General features: G+C 48.7%; 1 protein-coding gene across 4 annotated transcripts in view; it reads left to right on the top strand.

Annotated features, from left to right (window-relative positions):
• The first annotated feature begins 459 nt into the window (after positions 1-459).
• Igf2bp1 (insulin like growth factor 2 mRNA binding protein 1) overlaps positions 460-19,050 on the top strand; it is a 38,775-nt gene continuing 20,184 nt past the window's right edge. For all 4 annotated transcript variants that reach the window (XM_052195636.1, XM_052195637.1, XM_052195638.1 and 1 more), the window contains exons 1-2: positions 460-634; positions 1,749-1,809. In XM_052195636.1, coding sequence (XP_052051596.1) covers positions 460-634; positions 1,749-1,809 — 236 coding nt within the window. The remainder of the gene's footprint in view (positions 635-1,748; positions 1,810-19,050) is intronic.

A 19,050-nucleotide genomic window follows, 5' to 3' on the forward strand; every position in this document is an offset into this window, starting at 1 on the left:
GAGGGCCAAGGGGCCCGGTGGCGTCGGGGGTCTTTCCCTGCAGGGTGGGTGGGGGCTGTCACCACGTGGCTTCGCCTTTTTTTTTTTCCGCTCCATTTTTTTTTTTTTCCCAAGTCGATTTTATTTAGAGGCGGCGCCAGGGCGGCCGCGGAGAAACGTGACACACCAGCCCGCTCGCAGGGTTTCGGACCGAAGGGAAGGAGCCGCGCCGCGTCGTCGTGAGCCTCCCTGCACTCGGCGGGCACTTTCTCCCGGGCTAACCCGAACTCTTCCGTGACCTCCGCGTGCCCTCAGGCCGCCCACCCGCCCGGAGCTCCGGACAACACCAGGGGTGGGGTGCGTAGAAAGTTTGCGGCTCCCGCCGCCCGTCTCCACGCCTTTCGGCCTACGAGGCTCTCCGCCCGCGCCCGCCCCGTTCGGCCTTGCCTGGGACCGTGTCCTTGCCCCGCCACTGCCATCATGAACAAGCTTTACATCGGCAACCTCAACGAGAGCGTGACCCCCGCAGACTTGGAGAAAGTGTTTGCGGAGCACAAGATCTCCTACAGCGGCCAGTTCTTGGTCAAATCCGGCTACGCCTTCGTGGACTGCCCCGACGAGCACTGGGCGATGAAGGCCATCGAAACTTTCTCGGGTAAGAGCGCGGCCACCTCCCCAGCAAACACGCACACGCGTAAACGAAATCCGGGAACAACGGGGACCTGCAGCGCCTCTTTCCTTGCCCGCCAACTCTTCCCGGGTCCGGGAGGGCTCGGCCTCCGTCCCCAGCCTCGACCGGCCTCCCTCGACGCCGTCGCCCCGCGCAGAGATATTCGGGATTTCCTCACCCCTTCCCCCAGCCGGAGACGCTCGTGCTCCCTGCCCCCCTCCCCACCGACGGGGCGGGAGCCCCGGTTGGCAACTGGTGGGGGTGGGGGGGTGTCTCGAGCACTGGGGTTCGGGTCTAGGCGTGGTTTTCCCGATCCCCCCCCGACAGCCCCCCGCCCTCTAGAACACCCCCAACCCCCCTGTCCTCCGTCCCAGGCCTTTCCAGGAGGGGGTTTCGCGCACCTCGGCTGTTCCCGCTTTTCTTAGAGACTAGCCCTGAGGCAGGACGTGGGAGGAAGGGGCTCCCGTCTCCCGCCCAAGGCCTGGGGCTTGAGCCATTTTGATTTGAAAGTGGGGCGTGAGCCGGGTGGCGCGGCGGCGGCGGCGGCGCCGGGTCGCCATGCTGCTTCCCGAGACGCCGAGGCTGGGCCGAGAGGCGCGCGGCTGCTGCGAGGGACCCTCCCCACCGGGCCGCGCCGCGCACCCCGGGGCCCTCCGCTAGCCCGGTGGCCCCGACCCGGCCTGGTCGCCCAAGCTCTTCTCCGTGGCTCTGCAGGGAAATAAAGTTTTAATTCTCTACTCCCGCCCCACTTCGAGAAACGGGGTGCTGCTTTCCCCTGCTTCCTTCCTTCTACTTCGGGAGCCGCCGAAGCAGCGCGCTCACACAAACGCTCACACCTTCCCGAAATCTGAGCGGTCTGTTCAATTAGCCCACGTGATTAATGGAAGTACAACGAAAAAAAATGAAAAACAACGAAATTATCGCATCAACCAAGCCTGGAGCAACCTTCCCCCCCCCACAGACCTCTGCAGTTAGTGCCTGGATTCCTAGGAGGCCCCAGGAACTCTAGAATTTAGCTAATGTCCCTTACCCACCCGTCCTCCCCATCCCCCCATTTCTTTACCCTCATGTCTTTTTTTTTTTTTTTTTTAATCTTCAGGGAAAGTAGAACTGCAAGGAAAGCGTCTAGAGATTGAACACTCGGTCCCCAAAAAACAAAGGTAGGAAAAGAGTTCTTTTGGGGAAACTGAGAGTAATATTCAGGGGTCCATAGCATCTCCAGTGGAACAAACCCATTACTGCCCCCCCTCCAACTCCGGATGTTGGGGGCTGGGAGAGATTGGCCAAGATCGTGTAATGGTTGTTTTACAGCTTTAAAAGAAACCCACCAACTTGGGATTGGGTTGGGCTAAAAGACATTACTTGAAGAATTAAAGAGGAAAAAAAATCAATAGGGTAGAAGCTCGGTGGAGTTAGTTCAAAGTGTGGGACTGGGACCATTTTTTTGTATAGGAAGTTTAAATATGGAGAGTTCAAACTAATGGCAGAGGTGATTTTTATGACTTCCTATGCGGCCTCCTTTCTCCTATGTTTCTCATGTTTTTTACATCGCAATTTGTAAGTAGATTTAAGGGAGTTCTTTTCCTATTGGGTGAATAATGAGCACCGTGCGTACCTCATTCAGATCTCCTTATGCTGTGCTCATAATTTCTGTTACAAGGATGGATTTTGTTGCCCCCACACAGCCCTCATCCCTACTCCCTCGCATCTTATATTGATTGCCTCCTCAACTGGATTTTCAAAGACTATGCTGGCTCTGGCTGTACTATTCCTTTGCAGCCCCCCCACCCCCACTCCTTCAGTCCATTGTTACAAGGGACCATCTGGGGTGAGCTTTGTGCAGAGGCTGTGAGCTGGGGCTCTTTGGAGGGTCTGTGAACTGGGGCTCTTTGGAGGGTCTAGAACTCCGAGGATGAATGGGTGTGTGTGTGTGTGTGTTCTGTGAGTTCCTTTTACTCTGTATTCTGTCTTTTCTGCAAAATCTTGCTCCATCTTGCCTCTTTAAAATTCAGGATGGATTTCCAGTCCCCTCGAATTCCGAAGTCTGCGGTTTGAACTCTGGCTGTGGAGTGTTGGGGCAGTGTTTCTCACATCAGACTTTTTGAACATGTTGACAGTGCAGTTTTCTTTGCTGTCCTTCGTTGGAAGCAATCCTCAGTACATTTTTTGGTCCCCTCAACCCCTGTTTCAGCTGGGAACTTGCTGTATTTCTGAAGTTTGTGGCCCTTCCTAGGTGGGAATCTTGTGTGTGGGCTGTGCTTTTGGAGGTGGGGGTGGGGACATATTTTTAAAGAATTTAGAAAGTTTAGCTGGAAATCATCTCTTTTGTGGTTTGGCTTCAGATTTTTAAGTAACTGAATTATCATAGTTAAAGAACGTCTGTACAGCTTGTGTCTGTTTATAGAGTATGTGGTTTGTTGTCAAATGCTTGAGGCCGATACTGGGAAGGTGCTTAGAATTAACAGAGGCACTAAAATTGGATGGAAAGAAGCTTTATTTGAAAAAAAATTGGAGATGAGAATAATACAGTGGAGATCATGACTCTATGAATTCAGAGCTGTATGGATGGGAGATCTAAGAACTGAAATTCTGAAATAATGCGGTCACCTTTCTTTCTGTTCTTTTGAGGATGGTTTAAATTTTAAAGCCAAAGAAGGCAAAAGAGAAACAGCAAAATGTGGTGAAGTGGAACTCAAAACATTTATATTTTAATTTTCATAGTGCCCTGTATTTGTGAATCTCTCTCTTCAAGCCATCTGCTTGCTTTGAAGGCATTTCTGTCCAGGCCCCCTGTCCCCTCAAATGCCTTACTCGGGGCTCTTTTTCAGTTGGAATGAAAGGGGGATTTGAGAGAAGGATTCTTGTCTTTTTTAAATTTCTCCCTTCATATCCATAATAAATTAGATCTTTTGTGTGCTCTCCCCTTTTCTGAAATAATTTTTTCGAACTAAACGTTGAATCAGTTGTCTCTCCCCGCCCCATCTGGGTAGTGGTGGTAAGAAGAAACTGTTTCTAGTATGAACCAGTTTTTGAGGTCCCAGGCTTTAGAAAAAGTTTGTTTTCCTTAAGTCAGTTTGTGTTCCGTGAGGAAGCATGTTGTGTTATTTTCTAGTTTGTGTCTGATCACACTCCTTCGGTTGTGTTTGTTACTGGCATTTTCAGTCTCTTAGAGATATAGAAGAGAATTCAGTCAGGACTAACCTAAGCTAAATGAACTGTAGAGGTGTTTTTTTCCCCCCCTATATGTATTGTGTTTTCAGTGGTGATTAAAACTGAACTCTTAATATACTTCATTGCTAATGAATTGTGATTTAAAAGTATTACCGCATTTGTTTTCCCTTTGAATGTATTTGATAGATGGGATTTATACCTTTTTAAAACCCAAGAGACTGAATACCATATTTAAACTGGAAACAGCAAATAAGTTGAATTTTTAGTATGAGAGACCTTAGAATTTACAATTACTTTCCCCAGCACTTGTGACCAGTGTTGGGACTTTGGTTAGCAATTTCAGCCTTTCCTGAGAATTTTATTTCCTGTCCAATGCTGGTTAAAAGGAGGACCCAAAGCAGTTGGGAAAGTTAGGCAGCTTTTGTGTTTAGATGTATTTTCTTCCCAGAGACTTGGGAGTCTTGGAGGCAGGGAAGAAGATGTTGCTTAAACTTGCTTTGGGAGGGACTTGATTTACTTTTCAGGAGAGTGAGACTTCCTACACATACCCCCAGGCCTTCTTTTAGGAGTGTGCCCTAAACCTTGCATATTTACTGTCAACTGGTGTCATCAAAACAAAATGTTGCTGTTAACAGTGTTTGAAAAGATGTGCATTGCTTCTTTTTGCCCCCTAGCTGATTCAGAGCTTGCTGGTTTCTTTAGGCATGTTGACAGTAGTTCTTTCCTTTAAACCTTTTTAAAATGAAGTGGGTTGATACTTTCTCCTAAATCCCCAGTGATTCAAATGAAAACTAGGTCTGTTTTCCAGGGGTGGAAACTCTAAAGAGAATGTATTCAGTCTGATTCCTATTTTATAAGTTTAATTTCTGAACTCAGCGCCTTAGAATCAGTGAATAACTGTTTGTTTTATTTATTTATTTATTTATTTATTTATTTATTTAATCATGGCAGGAAATATTTTCAATTGATTAAAAATGAACTGTAGAAACGTTGAATAATTGAGTCACTAAGTCCTAAGTCTTTTCAAAGCATGTTAAAAACTACCTTCAGAAATCAGTGTGCATTTAATCAAAAAGCAAATAGTAGTTTGGAGTTAGGGACTGAAAATGAAAGGAGAAAGTTTGAGAGATAGGAGCCAGCCTGGGCTTTTACAGTGTCCCGATTACGAATTAATACTCAAATCCAAAAGGACCTTAACTCAGATAAGACAAAACACCTATACACATAAAAATTACGCATAAAGTTTGGTGGCATACACCTGTGTGAGTTCGAGGTCAGCCAGGGCTACACACATAGACCCCCTATCTGGAAAACAAGCTTAAAATAGATAAAACTTTTTTTTAGTAAAAAGGATGTTCGCTTAGGTGTTATTAAATGGAGAAATGGTTGTCTTAATTTTCTGAAGTGTTTGGAGGAAACAAACACTAAAGTTCATTCCCCCTCCACTTTAGGTTCCATTTAGAAATGAATTTTACACATTTATGAATTTCCTTTACCAGTAAAACCAAGGGTTTTTTGTTTGTTTGTTTGTTTTCGAGACAGGGTTTCTCTGTATAGCCTTGGCTGTCCTGGAACTCACTCTGTAGACCAGGCTGGCCTCGAACTGAGAAATCCGCCTGCCTCTGCCTCCCAAGTGCTGGGATTAAAGGCATGCACCACCACCACCCTGCTTCACTGTGAGTTTCTTAACCTTGAGTTTTCTGATCCAAATTAGAAAGATAAGATTTTACTGTGACTGTTTCTCAGACGGGGAATGTTCTAGTAAAGAAGGGAAGATTTGTGGTTCTCATCACTAAATCCAGGGTGACTTTTTCAGTTGTGTGGTTTTGATGGTGTGGGCTTTGGTGTCCTAAGTGTGGGGTAAGATAAATAACTGCAATGGGAAGACTCCTGGAAGTCTCTGGGTGTCTGCTCTTAAAAATTATCCTGAAAGATCACGTGGGGGGCTTCTTTTAAGACGGAGGTGTTCCTTTGTTTTGTTTTTCCTCTTTATAGTTTCTTTGTACTTTAATGTATAACAGCCAGTTGACAAAGGTAGTAGTGACAAATTGTTAAGAAAAAGAAAAGAAAAGAAAAAAACCAAACCACTTCCCAGTTTTTAAAAACCTTATCCCAGTGATGGGAAGACTCGTGATTCAAACTCTCTGGATGTCTGCTCTTAAAATTACCCTGAAAGATCATGTAAAGCTGCCTTTTTTAATACTTAGGTGTTCTTAGCCGGGAAGTGGTGGCACACACTTTCAATCCCAGCACTTGGGAGGTAGAGGCAGGCGGATTTCTGAGTTTGAGGCCAGCCTGGTCTACAGAGTGAGTTCCAGGACAGCCAGGGCTATACAGAAAAACCGTGTCTCGAAAAACCTAAAAGAAAGAAAAAAAAAAGGCTTAGGTGTTCTTTTGTTTTATTTTTCCTCTTTATAACGTAAGTAGGAATACTAGACAAAGGTAGTATTGACCAATTAAAACAAACAAACAAACAAAACCCCCAACTTCCCAGTTTTTAAAAACCTTATGTTTGAGCAGAACTTGGTGGTACCACACCTTTAATTCCAGTGCTCTGGAGGCAGAGGTAGATCTGAGTTTCAGAATAGCCCGGGCTATGTCTGGAAAAAAAAAATCACATTTGACTTGGTTAAGTGAAAAGATGAGTAGCAAGTATTTGATTTGAGACTGGGCCTCATTTTATATTCCAGGCTAGCCTGGAACACAGTGTAGTTGAGGCTGGCCACAATTTAATGGCAATCCTCCTACCTTAGCCTCCAGAGTGCTGTGATTACTGTGTGAGCTATTAGACCTGGCTGGTTATTTGAAGTTTAGAGATTTCATGCTGAAGAAAGGTCTGTTGGTGTATACCTCCGTTTGTGTGTGGCTGCCGAAGGTGGCAGGGATAGTGTCTTGAGAAAGAAATGAACCAGCCGGGCGGTGGTGGCGCACGCCTGTAATCCCAGCACTCTGGGAGGCAGAGGCAGGAGGATTTCTGAGTTCCAGGACAGCCTGGTCTACAGAGTGAGTTCCAGGACAGCCAAGGCTACACAGAGAAACCCTGTCTCGGAAAAAAAAAAAAACAAATCTTTAAAAAAAAAAAAATTCTAAAAAAGGGCTGGGGTTAGGAAAGTGCAACTTACTTTTTTTTTTTTTTTTTTTTGGATTTTGTTTTTTTCGAGACAGGGTTTCTCTGTGTAGCCCTGGCTGTCCTGGAACTCACTCTGTAGACCAGGCTGGCCTCGAACTCAGAAATCTGCCTGCCTCTGCCTCCCAGAGTGCTGGGATTATAGGTGTGCGCCGCCGCCACCACCACCACCCGTGCAACTTACATTTAAGGAGGAGAGTATTAAGGAGGAAAGAGGAAGAGAAACTAAAAGGGATGAAGGATTAGAGAGCAGGGCCTGAGATTTCCCACCTGTGTTTAGCTGCTCTGGGACTAGAACCCCAATCATAAACTGTCAGAACGTGTAACCTTTATAAGCTGTGACATCTGATTGTCCTGAAGGCTGATTGAAACAGTAACAGGGAGTAGTAATAATAGCCACAGGGTTTTTGTTTTTTTTTTTGTTTTTTGTTTTGTTTATAATGTATAAAGATAAGCAGCTGGTATAGCTGACTACTGGGAGGCATCTATTGACTCGGTCTCATTCCCTGTTATTAGGAAACTTGGACTCCTACTGTTTCCACTGAGGGACACTCTTCCGTGCCCCTCAAAATGGAAGCAAGGGTCTCCTAAATAAAAGAAGCAAAAACAAAACAAAAAACCCAACCTGTACTTAAGGTACATGCTCCTGTGTTTATTGATCATTTGATTTGGCTAGAAATGATCAGCTAAGATAAAACATGTGATTGGGAGAACAGATTACCAGCAGTTTAGTGCAGTCTGAGTTCTGCCCCAGGAGAAAGAATTGAATGCCCGCCCCCATTCGATCAGCAAGGACCATGTACTTCGTACATGTCCTCTTAGCGTGGATATTAATTGCACAGCCAGCTTTGTAAGGCCTGCTTTCCCCTCTCCCCCCACCTTTGTAGCACAGTAAGTTGGGGATAAATACGGTAGGAACAAACCTTCTCTCCAAATATAAGCCACTGAAATCAAATGTGTGCTGATGGTGGGCAGATCATGAGGTTTTTCCAAAGTAGGTCTGGACCTCAGAATTTTAATGTACTTGGAGAGAAATCTGATCGCATTGACCAGACATCAGAAATGAGTTGTGGGCCAGGTGGTGGTGGCGCACGCCTGTAATCCCAGCACTTGGGAGGCAGAGGCAGGCGGATTTCTGAGTTTGAGGCCAGCCTGGTCTACAGAGTGAGTTCCAGGACAGCCATGGCTACACAGAGAAACCCTGTCTCAAAAACCAAAATCCAAAAAAAAAAAAAAAAAAAAAAGGAAAGAAAGAAAGAAAGAAATGAGTTGTGTTTATAAAAGTTGGGCAGGAGAAGCAGAGTCGGCCAGCAGGCAACTGTTTTAGGTGAAAAATACCAAAGAGTGGGATGGTGGAAAAGGATTGATTGGGTTAATCAGTATTTTCAAGGCCCCGGGCAGTCTTATGCAATTGGTATTTTAGGGGCTAGAAGCACCGAAGAAACAAATGGGCTGATTGGGGGGTTTGCTGAGTTTGGGGAGGGCCAGGAGAAAAGTTTTCTCTTTGCAGTGGCAAGTATCAAGTGTTTTCTTCATTTTCTCTGAATTGTTGCTCTGTGCATCCTAGTTAAACTATTATTATCTCTTTAGCAAAAGAGAGACTTTTCCAAATGTTTCATTTAGAGTTAATTTCGGGAAATGAAAATGTTCAGTTGTAAAATCTGCGTGGTAGTTTGATTGGACGGGTTTCTCTGTGTGGCTTTGGCTGTCCTTGAGTGCAGAGATTCCCCTACCTGTGCCTCCTGCATGCTGGGATTAAAGGTATGTGCACCCCCCACCTGGGGCCAGAGTTTGAATCTTGAAGAGGAAAAACTTACAAGTCCATTTACTTATTTTGAGACAGGGTCTCATTATATAGGTAGGCTGTCCTAAAGATTTGTTTGCTTTTTATTTTATGTGTGAATGACTTCCTTGCATGTGCACTGTGTGGATGCCTGGTGTTCATGGAGGTCGGAAGAGGGCGTCAGATCCCCTGGAACTGGGTGGCTGTCCGATACCATTTGGGTGCTGGGAATCAAACCCAAGCCCTGTGGAAGAGCAGGCAGTGCTTTTATCCACAAAATCATCCCTCCAGTCCCCAGGAAAACTATTTAAGAAGTTGCATTCCTAATGGCTCACACTACTGTCTCTATGTCCAATTTGTGGGGCACCAGATTGGCCTCCACAAGTGCACTGTGTATATAGGAAGTACCTTGAGGCAGTAGATTTTTCTCTGGCCTCCACAAACACAGACGCATACAGCAAGTTGAAAAGCCTTAGACAGGTTGGTCTTAGCTGGGTGTGTTGGCACACACCTTGGATCCCTGCAGAGGCAGGCTGATCTCTTGAATTCATGGCCAGCCTGATCTACATAGTTCCAGGTTAGACAGCCAGGGCTCTGTAAAAATATACTGTCTCAAAAACAAAAAAGCCAATCTTAAAAGGTGTCTCAGTGGTTTTGGAGTTGAAAAGGGCACGGATCATGCAAAATCCTTTTTTTGTGTGTGTTTTGAGACAAGCTCTCTGTGTAGCCTTGGCTATTCTGGAGCTCCCTTATATAGACCATGCTAGCAATGGTGAGGCATTAGTCAGAGTTCTTAAGGACCAGGAGGGAGGAAGGTTTCCAGGGCTATAGTCGTGATCCAGCCCAGATCCCCTGTATACCTTTTGTAAATGGTCTGGAGGAACGATCATCATCACAGGAGATCAGCGTTTAAAGCGATGGCTCTCAGGTGCTGAGAGTAGATTCAGCACCAATACTGTTACTGCAGCAGTATTGCTTTGAGGACGCCGAGGACGCCTTGGACTTTGCTGCTGCTTCACCTGGCAGGTCTTTATCTTCTTTTCAGGTTTTACAGTTCTGGTCCATGGAGCTGTGGTTGGTCCAGAAGAACTGGAATGGGTCGAGTGTGTTTGTGTTTGAAAATAATGTCTATGAAACGTTTGGACTGTGTATGGCAACGTAGGACATTTATGGTTAGATGAGGTGTTTATATGGACTTGGTGAATTAGGTACATACTTTGTTTTTCATTATTTTATTGCTTTGGTTTGTTGTTGAGACAGGGTCTCACTGTGTAGCCCCAAAAGCATAGAACTCACTTGGGCGGGTACTGTGCTGGTGTATATTGTGCCTTCCTAATGCTTAGCTGTGGGCAGCCTCCCAGAGCTCCCACATCACCGGACGCTTGCATTTGCAGGGATGCACCAGGACAAGCTTGGAGGAGAGGACGAGAAACAGTCATTTATTACTACAATTCCTTTTGGCGTTCTGATCTTGGTTCAGGTGCCTCTTTATGATGTTACTGTTGGAAGTTCCTGTCAAAGGTGTGTGGGCGAGAGAACCACTTGTGTCCACGGATGAAGAGGTTGTGAGGATGGGAGGAAGGGCAGTGGCTTCTGAGCAAGGAAGAGCAGCTTCTCTACCTGATGGGAGATGGGATGGCCTGGTAGTTGGCTTTTATATTCTGTTTTTATTAAGCTCATAAAATAGGCATTTAGAAATGAGGGCCTGGAGGTGACTTGAGTACAGTTCCTCCCTTTATTGGGGCCTTGCACAGTCTCCGTGTTCCCCGTCTAGAAACAGTCCCTCAGAATCCACCTAACACCTGATCCCTGTTCCCTTTCTCCTTGCAACCTGCCTTGTTCCAAGTGGACATACAGACACTGCGTGCACGTCCGCAGCCTGAGGTGTGAACCCTTTTCATATTGGGTACAGAAAAAGCTTTCAATCTGGGTGTGGTTTCTGGCCTCTTAACAGGGTTGTGACTTTAGTCAGTTACTATAAAGGGCTTTACAATTTGTTAATACAGAGTGGTATGACTCATAGTTGGGATGGCTTTGGGCTCATCAACTTCCAGTTACACCTTCCAAGGAGGAGAAAATGGCAGGGACCTGGGAACATAGGTGGGGCTGCTGGGTAAGGGAACTTGAGGATGCTAGTTCAGAGTTAGGAACATTTATTCTGCCTCTCCCAAAGGCTCGGTCACTTGGTTGGAGAAGTCTAACTAACAGAGAGAACCTAGCATTAAAGGGCAAAGGATGATCGTTCAGATAGCTGGGTTTCCTGCATCTTCTAGGACTTTGAAAACAAGTACAATGCCATTACAGGAGCAGGGCTTTTGTGGGGGGTGGGGGTGGCCCTCTGTACTCAGTGGCTTTTTTTTCTGGTGTGGAACTCTAGTCTTGATGAGTGCAAGGCACTTATACCAATGAGAACAGTCCCAGCTTGTGGTTTAGTCTTTTTAACATTTTATTTCTTTTTATGTGTATGGGTGTTTTGCCTGAATGTATTACCTGTTTTTGCCTGTGTTACCTATAGAGGCCATAAGAAGGTGTCCGGGCCCCTGGCTGGAGGTATAGGACAGTTGTGAGCTGCCATGGCGGTGCTGGGAATCCAACCTGGGTCTTCTAGAAGAGCAACCGGTGTACTTAGCCACTGAGCCCTCTCCCTCCCCCTTTACTCGCTGGAGTGTTTTTCACTTCTGTAATGTGGAAAAGTGGCTGGGGCACACCTGTGATCCCCCACGATGGAGAGGCAGAGGCAGAGGGGATCACTGTGAGGTTGTCCTCATCTACACCGACTCACGTGCCGGCTGGGGTGCACAGTGAGGGCGCCTCCAAACGGGAATGCTTTGGACTTGTGGTTGAGGGTGGAGGGAATCTTAGTGAAGATATGCTCTGGGTAGCCGTGGAACGATCTTCAGGAGCCCCGAGCTTGTCTGAGGTAATCAAACCCTTGCTTTTGGTTGGCCACCTTGAATGAATATCTTCCTTGCCATTGCAGCTAAGAGGAATGCTACCTGTCTTCCTTTGCTTTCCTTTCTCAAGAGGCCTAGATTCCACAGTCAGCAGCCTGGGAAGTGAGAGTCTTTTCCAGTCAGCCGCTGGCTGTTACTTGTATGCACACTGCTGCATGTCACCTCCCCTGTTAGATACCTGGAGCAGAATAAGGAACAAGCGAAAGAGCAGCCTTAGTGTTTAGGGGTTTTCCCGACAAGCTTTAGTAGCTCTCACCTTAGGAGTCTGCCCTGCCTCCATTTTCTCAGAGATGAAGCGCTCTTCTACTCTTGCTGACAACACTGCTCTGCACGTTTGTTTTTTTTTTGGGGGGGGGGGGTTATGTAGCAGCATTGGATCTCAGTCAGGGTGGGAAAGGCAGGAAGAGGGATTATTGGGGTGGGGGAGCCTCAAAGAGGGAGGGAGGTACTGCTTTTAACCAGAGGAGGAATGCCACCTATCTGCCCTCGGGGCACTTTCCCTTAGATGCAGGAAAGCTGTGGGACTGAGGGGGGGATTGGAGGGGGAGTGGGGGGGGATGGAGGGGGAGTGAGGGAGGATGGGGGATGGAGGGGGACATTAAACACAAGAGCTTGAACAGAGGGGACTGGTGGCAGCTAAACTGGATTTAAGTGAGTTAACGAGTGTTGGTTCTCTGGCAGGGAGGTGTTTGTGGGAAGGTAGCTCATCTCCTAAGAGTGGAGTTGGCCTTCAGTGGGAGAGTTAGGTGGGGAGAGTTAAAGCGCCGTTACTGCTCTTAGCGAGCCCTCTGAGCAGTATGTGGGGGGGTCACGGGTCAAAACTGGTGCTCCTCCAATTGGAGGGGCTTATGTTGAGTGTCTGACTTAGTTGCGCTTCTAGCTTGGGCTCGCTCGTGTGGAAGGGTGCTCTGAGTTCAGAGGCAGCCTGGGTTACTGAAGAGCCCCAGCTCAGCAAGCAAGGGTGTGCTTGCCTTCACCCCACCACGTCAACCGCAACACCGAAGCTCCACAGTCCAGGGCTTTCCAAAACAGGAGCTACCGAGAGTGGCCCCGGCACAGGCTGCAGCTTTTCTTGAGCTTCATTGGTGTAGCATAAGCCTTTGCAAGGAAAAGCACACTTGACACGCATCTGATCCTCCCTTGAGTCCTCTTCCTTCCCAGGCTGAAGGAAACAAAAATGGTAGTTGTCAGCAGTCTTAACCTGTGTGGAAAAGGGATTCTGCCGTGGGATCCGGGGGTCATTGTTTACTTCCGGGCCTCTAGTCTCCTCACTTTTCCAGAAACTTGATGAAACAACCTGACTAAAGATGTGCAGACCTTCCAGCCTTTATTGGTTGCCTACTTCCTGTTTTTATTTATTTAGTTTATTTAGTTTTTGTGGGGGGGGTGGGAGCAGGAGCCTGGGTTCAGGGCAGACTGAGGTTCCCCCCCCCTCCCGCAGTTAGGGACGAAGAGGTGGTCTTTGGTAATGCCTACTGGATCATAATTCTTAACTGACACATTGGCTTCTAGGGAGCCAGAACCCGTTCCCCTGCGTTTCTGGGGAGCAGGAACAAGCCTTACGCCGTTGCTGGCCATGGCCTTCTTGGGCTACTCAGTCTCTCCGCGCCTCTTGCCACCTGGAAATGGAGAGGTTCATGTTAGCCTCATGTTCCAGGTTCATAGACTTTTAGAGAGCTTGTAAACTCAGTCCATGCAAAGCTGTATCATTAACGCTGCATATTAGTAATGTAATTGATGACACCCCGAAGGGATCGGTAAGTAAGGGCTTTCCGCTCCCTAACACCCTACTTTATTATCGGGACAAGGACTTCGATTATAACTTTGCTATCGAGCTTCCCGGATGCCCAGGGCTCCTAAGTTCTGCCCCACTCCGGATCACATTTCTGCCTTGTCTGTGGAAGGCCTCCCCATCCTGGTCCTGCCACCTCGGGCAGCCGGGACCATGCCCCTTAGGATTGCCACCTCCAGGGCCATTTTCTCCTCCCAGCCTCAGCGGCCCCGCTCCCACCGTCTTCCCGGCTCCCTACCTCCCTGCCCGGACCCCCCCTAAATGTTTGCAGGCCCGTTAGGGGCGGGAAGCCCCCTCCCCCACAGGACCACCTCAGTCACGGCCCTGGCCGCGGGGAGGTCGGGTCTGGATTTACTAAAGAACCCCGGAGGGGGAGGCTGCCGTGCGCCGCCTGCCCGGCTCGTCGATGGGGTCGGGTTTCGGCCGGTGGCTGTGCAGAGGGAGAGAGGGAGAGAGAGGGAGACAAAGGGCAAAGTCCCGGTCCCCACCCCCACCCCAGCCCCCAGCGCGCCCCTCCCCCACGGGCCCTGCGCGGGCGACCGAGGGCCGCCGGGGCCCCTCAGGACCGGCCGAGCGTCCCGGTGCTCAGGGCGCCTCGGGGCGTGACCACTCTAGACTGGCAGCCGGCGGGGGCGCGCCCTGGCCCCTCCCCGCGCGGTGCGGGAGCCCACCCAGGGGCCGGGTGGGAGCGCAGGGCTTCCTCCCCGTGAGGTGAGGGGCTGGGGCGCGGGCCGGCCTCTCAGCTGCCGGCCTTCTCGATGGCGCGGCCTGCAGGCAGCCCGGCCCCCTCCTCCCAGCTGCCGCCGCCACCTCCCCCACCTCAGCTGCCGCCGCCCTTCCCCGGCGGCCGGGCCGGGCGCCGCCTCCTCCGTGCCCGACCGCTCAGCTCTCCGGCCCTCCCTGGCAAAAGGCCGTCCAGGTCCCAGGTCCTCCGAGCTGCTGAAGACCCGCCTTTCTTCCGAGTCGGGTGGCCGAGAGCCATTTTGGAAAGCGCTGGTGGTCTGGCCTCTTAATAATCCCTGAACCTGGGGGAGAGGACCCCGGGGAGGGTGTTGTGCCCCCCCACCCCAGTCCCAGCAGAAATCAGGATGGGCGGGGACGGTGTGCAGGGGAGTCGTCTAAGAACGGAGACCAGCCCTTAGCACATACTCTTAAAGTGGCTCTCCGCCAACAGGTATTGTTGGCATCTGGGGGGAAAGGACCAGAGTCCTTTCTACTGATAAGATAAATTATTTTTTAACCCTAAGGATTTTCAGCATTATGCTAATCTCTTTTCCGGGGACCAGGTTTTGTGTTATCTGATTTCTTTTGAGATTGGCCTAGCTTCTTTGCTCTTCTGAGAACTCCACTTCAGAATGAGAGAGAGAGGGAGATCTCTTTCCAAGGTTTCCCTACATTTTCACCTTCTGATGTTTCTGCCTCAGCCCAGCCTCCAGGCTCTCCAGTGCTAGATCATTTTGCTCCTAGGTTTCCTGAAGAGATTCTGGGTGGTGGGAGCTAAGATAACATATCCAATTGAGGGGTATTGAGGGATCAGGGAGGGTCTGTCAGCTTATTAACCTTCCCCACTGCCTTGGGAAGACCCCAAAACTCTAGCCGTCATCAGGCTGCCCCATGTGGGCAAATTCATTTCTGTGTGTATTGTACTTTAAGCTTTAGTAAAGGTTTCATCCTCACTCACCCACTCCCAAGTTCTTTTTGCCTCCCTTTCTGCACTGTTTAACTCCACTTGGCCAGACCCCTCTAGTTAAAAAGTTAAAAAGTAAAATTCTATTCAAAGCCCAGGGTTGGGGGAGGAGGTAGCAATTGGCTCCAGCAGACCTGGAATTTGCCTAGAAGATCAGCTATCTTAGAGCTTCTGTTGTAGCTTCTTCCGGGGCTGCCCCTGGAGTGAGGGATGGGGTGGGGTGTGGGAGATAAACACAATTTAAAAAATAAACAAAACCTTTGGGCTTTCTTATCAACCCATTTATTCCTGAGTGGATTTGGTGCTTCTGAGGCTGAGGCTCGCTCGGTTCCCAGCTAGCACCTCTCCAGTCGCCTTTACTCCTGTGCCTGCTCTAGGTGGAGCTTGTAAGAGAAGAACTTTGGTGACTCCCCCCCCCCCCCACCGGAACAGATCTCTGACAGCCATCCAGCCGTATTATAGGGTAGTTAGCTATTCTGCAAATTAAATCTGGTGCCCAAATTAGAGCCGCATGCAGTTAAAAGCCAGTTGGTGAGCACTTAACCATACAGAATATGGGCATTTTTCCTGCTCTTAACGTCCGACTCTACTGGCTTCTGCTGTGTTAGCACTTGTCTGTGAATGCACGGTGCGGTTTGGTGACATAGCACACACCAGCCCGGAGAGTGGAGTTCTAGTCTCGCTCCCAGGTTGGCTAATCCTGCCTCCTCTGAGCCTTCTAGGAGATGAGGAGAGAGTTTATAAACTATCCATTTAGACTTCCTCTTCTCTCTGCTCTGAAATACCACTCCGACTCCCCTTAACCAGCAGTTCTTGGCAGCAGCAGGTACAGGAGTACCATGTCCTAGAAGTCCAGTGAGTCCTCAACCCCCGATTTGGCATTAAACACACAGGTTCCTCCCTCCCACAAGAGCAGGGGCTTGCAGAGGGCTCTTTTCTAATGTCTGGCATCCGCTTAGGAATCGGGTACACATGGGACAGTGTGTGTGCTGCTTACATTTAAAGCTCAAAGGCTTTTGCTGCCAAACCCGATGACCCGAGTTTGAACCCCAGGACCCTGAAAGAGAGAACCAAACCTATTTGAGCATCCACCTCACTTGCATGTTGTGGCATGTGCAATGCCCCCCAGCCCCACCCATACACAGAAAACAAATAAACGAGGTTCAAAGGGTCTTTAGAAGGCAGTAGGTGCATAGGTGTATTCCAGTGACGTTTGTGTCTTCTAGGTGCTCGAGTGTACGTGTTCTCTCTCTCTCTCTCTCTCTGTCTCTCTCTCTCTCTCTCTCTCTCTCTCTCTCCTTCCTTGAGGTGGTGATGGCATCTGCCTTGGTTCCAGACTTCTCACTAGGTCCATTTTTTTTAGCCGGAGTCCTAACCTGAGGCTAGCTATTCAGCAGTGCCCGGCGGCTGCCTGGCCTGTCTGACTGCCCTGCCTCTGGATTATTCTGGCACGAAGCCCTGGGCATGGAGCCAGTTCCTCCTCCCTTCCCAGCACCACCCTTTTCTCAGCTACTGCCTGGCCCGCAGCGTGCCAGGCCGGCCCCCTTTAGAAGTTTTCCGGAGCCCTCTCTCTCTTCCAACTCCGGTTTGTGTGTGATTACGAAGGATGGGAAGATAGTATTGACAGTCAGATCTGGAACGCCAAGGACACTTGGGAAGAGCCAGTGGTGAACAGGCTCTCAGCCGGAAAGGGCCCAGCACTGGAAAGGTGCTTTGGTTGCTGAGTTAGCACTTAGGGTCCATTTGTTGCCAACAGCAGACTTTTACCTACCTAGTAGGCACCCATCACGACCCCCCCATCCCCCACCCCCTGCTGGCCGGATCTGTTCCCTTTCCTTTCCAAGCCAACAAGCTGCCCTGGACACCACTGGACTGGAAACTCCTAAGAGCAGGGCCATTCGCCCTTGCAGTTTGACAGTGTCTAGCACCATGGAATAACAATGAAGCCGAAACCACACAAGGAACCAAGAAACACAAAAACTATTAGTGTGTATTCACACACATGGAAGCTTGGAGTTACAGTCTCTACATTTAAAAGGGTTAGGTGAGTGGGTGCAGGCTCGTGCCTGCAATTCTGTAACCCCAACACTCTGGAGTTCAGGCCAGCCCAGGCCACATCATGAGACTGTGTGTGTATGTGTGTGTGTGAGAGAGAGAGAGACAGAGACAGAGAAGAACTATATATTTGTTATCTTTTTTAAAAAAGAAGCCCAGTGAGTCCCGCAATCCCCGATTTGGCGTTAAACACAGAGGTAGGTTAGACCAGCCCAGGCCTAGTCTGCACTTAGAATACCGCGCCTCAGCGTCTCTAGTGCTGGGATTAAAGGTTTACATGGCTCCCTCTGCTGTTTTGGGGTGAGCTTCCACAACCAGCTCTTAGATTTTTTTTTTTGACCAAATATATCAGAAAGATCATCATTCCAGCATGCAATCAATATTGCTTATTACACAAATAGTTTTTTTCTGGTTTTGGGAGGGATAACTAAAGTTAGAAATCTGCTATATTTTATACTGCAAAAAATGAAAACAAGCCTGGCGTAGTGGCGCACACCTGTAATCCCAGCACTTGGGAGGCAGAGGCAGGCGGATTTCTGAGTTCAAGGCCAGCCTGGTCTACAGAGTGAGTTCCAGGACAGCCAGGGCTACACAGAGAAACCCTGTCTCAAAAAACAAACAAACAAAAGAAAATATATATGGTGAGGTGGTTTAGTGGAGAAAAGGCACCTGTCACCAAGTCTGGTCACCTGAGTTGTCCTCTGACCTCCAAGCATGAATACTGTGTATATCCGCATGTCTTTTCCTCCCTCCCTTCTCAAACACACAAAATAAGTAAGTGTAAGAAGTGTTCATTAGAGGTCGTACTGGCTTGACATGTAGAATCCACAAAACCCACAGGTGAGGAATAGAGAGACAACTCCATTAAGCGAGCATACAGCCGGGCAGTGGTGGTGCACGCCTTTAGTCCTAGCACTCGGGAGGGAGGGGGCAGCCTGGTCTACAAAGCTCCAGTACTGATAGGGCTACACAGAGAGACTGTCTCAGAACAAAAGCAACAACAAAAATTGCACACAGCTCTTAGAGCATGCATGGCCGGTGGCTCGTAACGGACTGCCCTGCAGGGCATCCAGCACTGTCCTCTGGCATCTTCAATGAACTACATGTATAATACATGTAATATAACATGTACTAACCCTTAAAGTTCAGTTCACGGTTGCACTTGGTCATGCTTGGGGGGGGGGTCCTTGGAGTCTGCGTGGTTAGTGGCTACCACAGCATGTGGAAACCACCAACATCGCCTGTGGAGTTAGAAGGACTCTTTCCATAAATGTCAAGGAAATTCACAGAAGCCAAGGTTTTGCATTTTGTTTAAAATTTTTTTCGTGTGTGTGTGTGTGTGTGTGTGTGTGTGTAGAACAGGAACGGGTCTCGCCTTCTTGTTGGGTCTCTATTTTCTCTTCCTTCATTCAAGATCTAGCAACTCCCCAAAGTCCCGCTGTGTGTTAGGAGCAGTGAGGTTGTAGATACAAGTGAACCCCAATAGCTGGTTTAGATGGCATGGTATACAGATATACAGATTTGAGCATCCCTGTGGCTTACTTTGGGGCTAGGGTTGGGGCTAGATAGAGTCTTACTACGTAGGCCAGGCTGGCCTTGAACTCAGAGATCCACTTTCCTCTGCCTTTGGAGTGTTGGGATTAAAGGCATGTGCCACCTTGGTTGGCTGTCAGGTTTTTTTGTTTGTTTTATGTTTATGTGTGTGTTTTGCCCACAGACATGTATGTGTATCACATGCATTCCTGATGCCCACAAAGGTCAGAAGAAAGCATTAGATGCCCAGTAACTAGAGTTACAGATGGATGTGAGCCACGAGGCGGGTCCTGGGACCT

This window comes from Apodemus sylvaticus, chromosome 10, assembly GCF_947179515.1.
Source record: "Apodemus sylvaticus chromosome 10, mApoSyl1.1, whole genome shotgun sequence".
NCBI classification, from domain to species: Eukaryota; Metazoa; Chordata; class Mammalia; order Rodentia; family Muridae; genus Apodemus; species Apodemus sylvaticus.